Source organism: Drosophila tropicalis, unplaced genomic scaffold (assembly GCF_018151085.1).
Source record: "Drosophila tropicalis isolate 14030-0801.00 unplaced genomic scaffold, ASM1815108v1 contig_158, whole genome shotgun sequence".
In the NCBI taxonomy this organism is placed as follows: domain Eukaryota; kingdom Metazoa; phylum Arthropoda; class Insecta; order Diptera; family Drosophilidae; genus Drosophila; species Drosophila tropicalis.
Genome location: NW_027172602.1, coordinates 3,696,618 through 3,707,715, shown reverse-complemented (window position 1 = coordinate 3,707,715; position 11,098 = coordinate 3,696,618). Strand labels below are relative to the sequence as shown.

The 11,098-nt window shown below is 34.5% G+C and overlaps 2 protein-coding genes across 3 annotated transcripts; both read right to left on the bottom strand.

The window, feature by feature from the left end:
• Positions 1-252: 252 nt before the first annotated feature.
• Positions 253-6,533, bottom strand: LOC137587112 (uncharacterized). Of its 2 annotated transcripts, none has more exons than XM_068303372.1 (3): positions 6,502-6,533; positions 1,034-1,884; positions 253-974 (listed from the first exon to the last, which is right to left on the bottom strand). In XM_068303372.1, the coding sequence occupies exons 2-3, from the start codon at positions 1,854-1,856 to the stop codon at positions 445-447; spliced, it is 1,353 nt and encodes a 450-aa protein (XP_068159473.1). In that variant the 5' UTR covers positions 1,857-1,884; positions 6,502-6,533; the 3' UTR covers positions 253-444. The 2 variants fall into 2 exon arrangements, with proteins under 2 accessions (XP_068159473.1, XP_068159474.1); XM_068303373.1 differs by having other exon boundaries at positions 6,498-6,517.
• Positions 6,534-8,520: 1,987 nt separating this feature from the next.
• Positions 8,521-10,732, bottom strand: VhaAC39-1 (V-type proton ATPase subunit VhaAC39-1). Its single transcript, XM_068303152.1, has 3 exons — positions 10,593-10,732; positions 9,647-10,155; positions 8,521-9,569 (listed from the first exon to the last, which is right to left on the bottom strand). The coding sequence occupies exons 1-3, from the start codon at positions 10,717-10,719 to the stop codon at positions 9,153-9,155; spliced, it is 1,053 nt and encodes a 350-aa protein (XP_068159253.1). The 5' UTR covers positions 10,720-10,732; the 3' UTR covers positions 8,521-9,152.
• Positions 10,733-11,098: the final 366 nt, after the last annotated feature.

The window sequence follows — 11,098 nt, the reverse complement described above, 5'->3', positions numbered from 1 at the left end:
ACTACATTTCAAATCTCGAACATCCTGAAACCAGGATACCATTTAGGGACTTGAAAATTAATTTTAATTCAAATTTGATCAGTTTTTCACATTAAATAAATTAAAGAGAAGGCATTCGATAAAATGTATGCCAATGTATTTTCACTTTCTTTCATTTATATCTTTTTGCTTTATTCGGTATAAATTTCATTTTAAGAATGTTTAAATAGTTTTTCAATTTCGAGCACATAAAAACAGAAAACACACACGCAAATGTACATAAATATATAAATTAAATAAATAGAAATAAATAAGATTAAACCAAGCAAAAAGTAGAAAAGTAAGAAACCTAAAAACAAAAGAAACCTGGCGTTTATTTTGGCCAACTCCGATTCCGACTCCAATTTCATCGATATAAAGTATTTACACTGTTGCCCAGCATATTGGCAAATTCGGGCTGGCCGCTTAATTGAAAAAATCAAGAATTCCATTTAACAGTTCATAGGCGAAACCAGATTCGCTGCTCGATACATTTGCCGCCTTCTTTTTCTTGGGTTTCTTGGCCTTTTTCGATTTCTTCGCCTTGGCGGTGGTGGAATCAACAGGTGTAACGGTGACCTGCTCTAGCTCCTGCTCCTTGTCCTTCTCCTTGTCGACGGTAATGGCTGCTTCTGTGGCCACAGCGGGTGCAGAACCCACTTCATCTTTGCTCTGGACCATGGACTCGACATGCTCACGAGTCTGATCTGCTGGAGCAACAGCTGCAGCTTCAGCAGCAGCAGCATCTGTGGTCACCTTCTTCTTGGGAGGCTTTTCGTCATCATCATCGTCTAGTTCATCCAGCAAACCACCCAGACTGAAACCACCATAGTCAGCATCTTCGGGAGCTTCGGCATCATCATCTTCGGATTCTTCAACATAGTCCTCTGTTTCGTTATCATCATCAGCCTCATCGTAGTCATCCTCCTCGTCGTCCTCATCGTCGTCACCGCCAGCTAAAGGGAATCACATTAATAACTACATGCAACCAAGATTCGTCAAATGCCAAACTTACCACCGAATCCAAACAGATCATCGTCATCGTCATCATCATCCTTGTTGACAGTTACTGGCAATGGTTCGGCTTCGGCTACTCTCAAACCTTCGGGACCAAATTTAAAGCAAGACACCCTCAATGTGGCTTCCACTTCCTCATCAGCGCGCAATTCGAAGGCCAGACAAGCCTTGAAGTTTTCCTTGGCACGGGACAGACCATAGACACGGCCACAGAACTGTGAATAGCCACCGGGCAGACCCACACAGATGGGACGTGCCTTTTTCGATGAAATGCGACGAGAGGCCAATGTGATATCGCCGTACTTCAGGGACACGCTCATCTCATCATTGCCCAAATAGGAGATTTTGGCACAGCCTGGACCACTGGGCAGCAGGGGAAGGCCAAATTTGCGACAACAATCGCAATGAGACTCCGAGCATTTGCAGTAACGGCTAATGGGATTCTTATTGTCTTCCGGCTTGGCTGTTGGCTTGGCGGCCACAGCGGCAGTCGTGGCAGCCGGAGTGGCTTTTGGTGGTGCCAAAGTGGTAACAGCCGATGCGGCATTCTCGTTGGGTATTTCATTGAGGGTCTCGTTAATGGCAATTCCTGCCACTGTGTCGTCGGTCGACTCGGCATCCGTTTCATCTACATCTCCTTTGATCGGTTGAGCTTCAGGTGGCGCCACATTTGGATCAATCTCCTCTGGCGGCAAATCCAATTGTTTGAAATTCTCCGAAATCTTATCAGCTCGTCGGAAAACTGTCTTGGCCGCCACCTGGGTTAAGCCTGCACAGGCCAGGACCAAAACAACAAGGATCACAAATTTGAAATTCCTCATCACGTATGGATCTACCTTCAATGAGGATCTTTAAAACCAAAGAGAATCAAATCAATACAATTTAGTCAGAGAGAGATAGAAGATACCTCTCTTTATAAGGCATTGAAAGATATTTAGAATTTATTCAATTTATGCTTTTAGAATTCAAGAATTCAATTACTTAAGTTTAAATTAGTTTCTCAAAAAGGACTCCAGAACAAAAGACTACAAAATTCTTTAACGAATTCGTTTGGAGTTGATTGGAAAATTAGTAGTTTGCCCTAAATACTTGTCTAAACTGTAGACTAAACTCTAACTGTGATTCATTAACTTAAAGTCGAGAGAATTTGACCTAAAGTACGATCTTACTTCAAACTTGATCTTAGATTTGTGGCCAGCATTGTACCCAATCCGACATAAGACTTTAATATTATCTAAATTGCTTCTACTAACCTTAAGTATATCGGATCAGTCTTATATATGTGTGTATGTGTGTATCTTTTGCTCTACCTTAAACTGGAACAAACGAAACATTAAAGATTAACGCCAAGCGAAATCGAACCAAAAAAAAAAAAAAAAGTATTCCAAAAGTCAACAAACAAAACAAAGCGAAACAAGAGAGAAAAAAATCGCTGCTTTCAATTGATGGTCAGCGATTAAATTTCACCACATTCTTTTCTCCCTCCTCTGCGTGTTGCCAAAAATGACGAAAGAAATGGATTTAAATAAATATTGACATAATTTCTACCACTTCCACCTCTTTGAGCTGCTCTTCCACAGTGGCAGAGTAAACAATATTAACACCAAAAAAAAAAAAAAAAAAAGAAAGAAATGAAAATGAATTTCTTAAAGAAGATGGAGATATATACATATATATATATATATCGTCTACCAAGAAAGAGCGAGACAAAAGCGAGAGTGAAATCTCTTCAAAGTTATTTAATTGACGAATTGGGTTAGCCTCATTAGAATGTGTCTTCAGTCTCCAAGCTTTCATGCCTCTCTTCTCATCACCCAGGTAACTCCCCATCATCTTCTTCTTCTTCCTCTTTGTTCCTCTTCCAATTTTAACTCGAACTTAAACTCGAATTCAACTTCAACTTGTGCCGTCATTTGATGAACGAACAAAGTGAAATTTTTAAAGCTATTGACTCATGGTTATGCGTGGGTCTCCAACTCCCTCTTCCTCTCTCCCCTCTCCTTCATCTTTGAGGCTCTCTTCTTCTTCTTCATATGCACCAAAGAGATGGCTAAATTCAATTAACATCTTTTTACCAAAAGCAAGTAGATAATATTTAAACAGGGACCGTAGTTAATATAAGTTAAAACTATAACAAAAAAAAAAAAAAAATATATACTTTACGTTAAAAATCTTTCTAGATTTAATTGCAATTTCTTAGGCTAAAACCTTAAAAACCAAATTTGGTTTATTTTATTTGAAATTCCACTAAAAAAATTTATTAAAAACATAATCTTAAATAATAATAATTAACTAATAAAAACGATTTAACGAGTTTTCAAAATTATGATTACAATTTATCAAAAACTTTAGTAGAAATCAATAAAAAAAATGTTTCAAAATGCTTGACAATTTAAGAAAATTTTATTTAAAAAAATCAAAAAAAAAAAAAAAAATGGAAATGGTTTAAATTTTTTTTTGAAATTTTAGAAAAATTTAATTCAAATTGTTAAGAAATTTTCATTTATAAAAAAAAAAAAAAAAAATTTTTGAAAATTTTATAAAATTCAAAAATAATGTTTTAAAGATAATTTGAAAGTTTTGATAAATTAGGCAAATTATTAAATTTTATATTTGTTTATAAAAAAAACCCAAAATAATGATTAAGAAAAATCAATTGTTATCTTATTATTTGAATTAGAATTTAACTTAAAGTTGGATTAAATGAAAGGTTTGACAAGAACTCAAAATGTTTTTAAATATATCTTAAAAAGGAACTAAGGAAAGTTAACCCTTAATTTTTCTTTTCTGATTTCTACTTTATAGATATTTAAATGAAAGTAATTAAAAATCGTTTGAATTTTCTAGATATTTTAATCTAGAATGAGATAATTAATGCATTTTACAATTATCAGCATCATTTTTGAGTAACTTTTTAGTTTACTTGAGTAAAATTTGTCCCCTTAAAGTATGCAATGGACCCTTAACGAAAGCAAACTTGGGAAACCCGTTTTCGATTGCAATTGAAATCGATTTATCGACATTTAATGATCGTAGATTGTAAATTTTTTTCAATTAAGTTTGTCAATTTTGAATAATTATTTAAATACCACTTGTAAATTAAGTTCACTTAAAAAATTCGTCTCTTTCAGAACATTTCAAAAGCTATTTATAGATTGACAAATGGATATTCTTGAAATGGTTTTAATTTCAAAAATTGGCATACAATAAAATGTTTTATTAACCTTTATAACTTTATGGTTGATGGTTTTTAAGAACGTTTTGAAGTTTCGACCAAGAACAAAGACTTTTTGTATTATAAGACATGAACAATTATTGAGGATTTAATGCATGTTGCATAATTTAGGGGGCTAATTGTTCATCTGATTGGTATAAGTAGGCTATGTAAGTTAGATGCTGGCCATCAAAAGTGTTCATCATCATCATCAATAGGTTGCAATAAGGGGCAAGAAGAGGAAGAAGAAATATGACTACAAGTTCGCTTGATGACCCAAAATGCAGCAAACAGTCAAACGGAAAACAGAATGGAAACTCTTAATTGTGAGACGAGACGAAAGGTGAGGAGAGGTGGAGAAAACATGCCCAAGGTAAGGCATGTGGTCAAGTGGATATGTATGTATATAATTTCACTGGGAGACCAAAACACCAAAGTCGAAGACGAAGTCAACGTCGACGTCGACGTCAACGAACATTCCAATACGTAACCGAAAAAAAAGTCAAGTTTCGGAACTCTTCATTTGCATGCCGAAATTCCGAAAGAAATGGATATTCCACATGCATATGCATATGTATATATATCTCTTACACACTCACACACACAGACACACACACACACAGACACACACACACACTCACACACCTTAGACAAGTCTCACTCTATCTCTATTTTGGGTCCACGTGTGGTTTTAGTTTTCTATGTGTCAATAAATTATAACGGTTAGTGAAAAGATATTAGCATTTATTAATTATTAAATATATATGTATATATATAGGAAAAATAGAAAGTAAGTAAAAGAGAGACAAAAAATTATCATAACATATCAATCGATTTGCATATGTATGTATATATGTATATATGCTTCTATTGATAGCATTTCTCGATCGAAATCGAAACTGTTAATTAATTCATTAGCCATCAGCGAAAGTGTTGGCCAAATCAAAAGAGATTTCCTCTTCTATCTGAATTATCCACTACAGATTACGGCATACGGCATTTCGATTATGTTAAAAAGGTTTTTTTTTTCTATTATTATTTACATCCTTCTATTATTCATTTTGGTGTTTATATAATTCAACTCTCATAGAAATTGTTTTTTTTTTTTTTTTTTTTTTTTTATGCATAATTTGTGAGATTCAAAATGATTGAAATTTGTTTTCGTTTATCTTGCCACTTTCTTATTTAAATATAGTCTCTAAATTGAGTGATTTTCGTTTTTTGTTGTTGTTGTTGGTTTTTTTTTTGGGGGGGTAGACAAACAAAAAAATTAAGGTTAAACATTTCCGGTAACAAAATGATAAAATAGTTAAATATTAACTTTGATTTTCTCTCTTTAAGTAATGTAAATTTAACTAAGAATAACTCAAATTTAGTCAGACCTTTAGTTTATGGTCTTTATATAGGCTTATACATATAAGTATGTTCGATCTTTTAAATGATTTCCAACGAGTTGGCCAATTGGGAAAGATTTCCATGCCAAAAATGAAAATTATTCAACTTTTTTCTAAATCTGTTCATGTTAATGTTGGTAATTAGGTCAAGACTTTATGAATTAGCCATGAAGGGGCCTATTAGCTTGGTTAACACAAAGACCATCTCAAAGAGAAAAAAGATCTTTCATTAGTTAGGCTTACATCAAATTGATGTAGAATTGAATGTGGGGCAGATGTATGTATGTATGTATTTATATTTATGTCTGTAAACTGTGCAAATTAATAGTTCTTGGATGATTTGAGTGGGGGAGGGGATTGGAGTATGTATTTGTTAAAGCTTCTTGGGCTGAAAGAGAAAACACTTCTCTTGGCCAAAAATGGCAAGTGGCCAACTTAACGAAGAAAGAGGTGATGGGTGTCCACCCCACGTTTCACCTCAACGCCAAAACTTCAACCATAGAAGAAGAACAACATCAACAACAACAACAACAACAATTTAGTAGAAAGTAAAACAAAAACAAATATAAATACTTAGAAGACTTTGGTCTTGGTCTGATGTATTATATTAGTTTTTGTGTTTTTGTGTTTGCTAAATTAAATTAATTAAATGAACACTCGACTAATACTACTACTAACAACAACAACAACAACAACAACCAAATGATGAAAACGAAGACACAGACCCAAAAGCAAACTGGTTGACACAATTTCACGGCGACTTCATCTTCATTTCCCACCCAGAGCTTTTCCTGATCCTAACTTTGGACCAACAATTGATAACAACAACAACAATGAGAAGAAATACCCTTTACCTACACTTGATAATATTGTATCCTGATAAATCGGGGTCACGCACTCTATATATATATAAATATATGAAAGTATTTATATTTATATTAATTCGAATCACTCCGATAAAAAACAAAAAAAATTAAAGAAAAAAAGATTGCGGATTATCGCGCGTTGATAGATTCGAGGAAAAAGTTTCAAGTCTTTTTGTGATATTTTTTCGGATATTTATTTATTTTTCTGTTTTTTTTTTTTTTTTTTGGTATTCAGAAGAGACCTGAACTCAACACTCGGAGACGCGAATGACAACTGCCGCTGGACGAAGCCATCGAGCCGAGTTATTGGCAATTTCAAGCCAAGCTAAGCGCGGCTTTCTTTTTGCCTCGAACCAGTTCAGGCCCGGATCTTAGAGCCGAACAGTGAGACGGGCTAAATATGAAATCAAATGTTGGTTCATGGGTGTGGCAAGAATGTTTGGGTCAAATATTAGTTAACAGAACTCAACTCAATTCAAATTTTCATCTAAATATATATCCTAGATTTCGCTCCTGATTTGGTTGCGGTTTGATGTGATTGTTGGTCACTTAACGGTAACGCTGCATATCAGTATCGGGCCTTTATGGGCACCAAAAACTGAGACAGCATAGAAACCCATGTACACACACACACACACACACACACACACACACACTTTTCATCAATGGTAATTTGTGCCACCAACTCACAATTGCTCTCAAGTGCTAGATAGCAGCGATTCGTACGTATTTTTACCTGTCTCTGTGAATTTCTTTGTTTAAGGTGAATCCCACAATCTCTTGGGCCTTGACTTGGCCAGAAGACGTGCCCAGACATTTGTTCTTGGCTCAAAGGAACACGTCAGCTCTGAGTAAACTGGGGATTAACAAAGGAGATAATAACTTCATGGTTAAATAGTTTTCTTACCATAAATTATAGTGAAGTGAGTAAGGTTCAGGAAATATTTTTCAATATCAATTTAGTCACTTGATCTAAAACCGAATACTCTTCCCCTACCATGGCACATTTAGTTTAAGCCTAATATATTAGCAGCTATATCTAGCAAATCCTTATATCTTAATCCTTAGAATATTGATCTTACAAATTGAATTTATATTTCAACTTAATTAGAGTATTTAAAAAACAATTCAAAATAATTCAAAGATAAAACTGTCAGAATTTTATAGTTTCGGAACATTTAAGAATTAACTTTCAAGATTTATGATAAGAATGAGAAGTGATGGCTATTTCGATGATATTTCGGCTATAATTTGGCCAAAGTTCCTAAAGAGATAGATATAGGGAATCAATATTTATTAAACAATTCAATTTATAGCCCAATTTCCAATTTATAAGTCAATAAAAACCCAAAAGAGGGAAAAACTGTTTGAAATTGTTCATAAAGGGGCTAAGTGAACATCAATTAATGAACAATTTCAAAAAATTCTCAAAATTTACATTCCTTTAGGAATCCTAGGTATTGAATACATATTATTAAGAAAGACTTAAGACTTCTTCAAAAAAAGAAATTCATTGGTAATTAATTGAGTCCAAGTCTACAAAATTTATAAACCTTCATACTAAAAACTAGTTTTTGTCATGGTTGTTAGACAAAAACTAAGTAATGTTGGCTAGAATAACTACAAGAAAAACTAGGCCATTGGATCAGTAGTTTTTGAAAATAGTTTAGTCTTCTGATCTTTTCAAACTATAATAATGTTTTTATTGAGTTTCAGCCCCGATGTAGGTGGCGTTTCCTCCTCCAAAGAAGCAATACTTGAATATATGTAGTTCCAACGGGTAAGGAAAGATTGTGGATTAAGAAATAGTCTTTCGAAATTTGACATCTCATACAAAAATTTAAAAAAGTGCCGATTTCCTAAATGTATATATCGCCTTGAATAAGTAATTGATATTATCAAACGAAATCGAGTTACCAAACCTTTGAATATGTATTTATGCTCTAATACAAGTTGCATATTAAGTTAGTATAACCGACACGAGGTTAATAAAGAAATACGAACAAAAATGTCGGGTTAATATATGTTGTACTTTACAATCTTCTGTTCTATTTATTAATATATGTATTTTGAATGAATATGTGTGTGTGTGTGTGTATTTGCTTTGGGTTTTGTTTGTTTTCGTTCTGACTCAATGAATAACAGTTTATTGTTAAAGTTGCAATCTCTTGGAATCTGATTGAATATTTTAGGCCACATTAATTTAAAGGAATGTTTTTGGTTTTCTTTTAATAATTGATTTATGCAACTTTCCACATACATATATGTATATAATGATTCGGGGTATATGTATATTTAATGTTTTGATTTTAACAGAATTTGTGTGTGTTTTTGTTGTTGTTGTTGTTAAGAATTTGTTTCGTTTTTTGTGTTTTATACAAATACAAGAGCAACAGATGTTTAAAAATTTTGTTTTATAATAATACTTGTAACAAATATACATATACACATTCTATGGAGCATATAATATATATAATATACATTGAGAGGGGAAAAAAAAAAATATATATATAATAATAATAAAACACAATTGCATAACGAGAAGAAACAAAAAAGAAAATATTGGACTGGACAAATAATGAAAACACTTTTCAACTTTTATATAATAATTATTTTGTATCTTTGTCCGGGGCGGCCCACCGCTTAGAAAATGGGTATGTAATTGTCGATTTTGGCACGATGTTTCTGCGCCACACATTCGGCTATCCAGACAATGTTACGGCACTCTTGTTCCTTCAGTTTCAGATAGGCGTAGAATACTCCGAAATGGAATTGCTGCAAAAAGGCGTAGACATTCAATTTGACCTCATGCTCAAAGAATTTGTCCTCCAGCGTCTTGTCACCGGGATTATTGCCGGAGCCATCGAATAGAGCGGCATATTCCGCATAATATTCGGCAACTGTTTTAACCTGCTCGTAGTCATCGGCACGAGCCAAGGCGGCCAAACCATCGGGATACATTTTACCGCAGTTGGGATACAATTTGGCCCGATCGTCCTTGGACAATTCAGTACCAAATGAATTGATGGTGATAATAATGGCACGGCGATCAGCCTCAAACTATAAGAACAACAACAACAAAACAAAACAAAAGAGCTATTTAATCAAGACTTGGGCCGGATCAATTTTACACTTACAGCCAAAATCTCGCACATTACATCGGCAGTGGCACCACCCATATTCTTACAGAAGTTATAGAAAGCTTCCAGATATGCCTTGTACAGGGTATTACGAATGATCTCAATGTTCATCTCATCAAGATCCTGCTCGGAAATGCAGTCCACAAAGAATGGAGCCAGTGGTGTGTCCACTAGCACGGCATTGTACAGCTCAGCCGGGGTCGAGGCAACATGGATGGCTTCCATTTGCTCGAAACTGCCCAATGGATGGCATTTGGGAATCAGCTCCGAAATGGGACGCTGATGCAGTGTTCCGGTGATCAACAAAATGATATTATCAATCATATAACCATAGGTGATAAAGTCTAGGAAATTGGACAAGGGTTCAACAGCATGATTGCGCATATGCTGGAATTCAATGACCAATTTCTCCCGCAGCTTGTCATCGATGACGGAGACCGATAGAGGAGACGGCTCATTAGCCAAAAAGCTGCCATAGTCCGTTCCTTGTAAATGCAGCTTCAAATCTGTTGGAAAAGAGAAAAGAGTCATCATTTATTAATTAGTTATTGGCATACGTCATTAATATAAGGCATTGGCCTTTAGGGTCATTGATAATAAATTTGGATGTTATTTATTTATATGTATATGCTATCTTCATATTCCAAGAAGTTCACCTATATATGTATGTACATATTTGCTATCCATCGGATTTGGATGCTGATCAACACTTATGGGTGGGTGTTGCACTCTTTTTGGCACGCGTAAAAAAATCACAAGACAAGCTCACACACACACACGCACACACACAAAAGGAATGTTTAATGGTAGGGAGGGGAAACACAACTATTCACTGATAGTAAAAGAAAATTAACTAAAAATACTCCGATTCTGATGGTGTTGTTGGGGCGTCACATGACTTACTAAGCAGGGCAGCAAGGCAGATTGTATATTTGTCACTTACCCTCCAAGGTCTCGCATTGCACCAAATTGAGGTAATCCGCCTGCTTTAGGATGCCACACTTGAATCCACGGCAGAGGCCCTCCAAGTAGCCGTTGTCAACGTTGAACATAAATCCAGAGCTGTTCATCTTTGATAGTTTTCTGTTGATATATATATTTACAGTAGTTGGAGGAGTGCTGGGATTGGATTCGACTTGACTTTTCCAAATGCAGCCGTCTAAAGAAAATTCAACCTTTATTTTTTCTATATCGATCCACAAGTCATATGACTTTTCACTGCAGTGTGACCAGGTGCTAGGTGCAGAAAAAATCATAAAAATTTCATTACTATCGATTTGCTATCGAATATAATTGTTATCTAACACTTATCGATTGCCATTGAATCGAATAGTCGATAAAAAGTTCAGTAAAAACAGTTATATTTAAATTCAACATGCATATTTATTACACACACAAAAAAAAAAAAAAAAAAAATTAAGTAAGGTAATTTAAAGTGGTGAAAATATT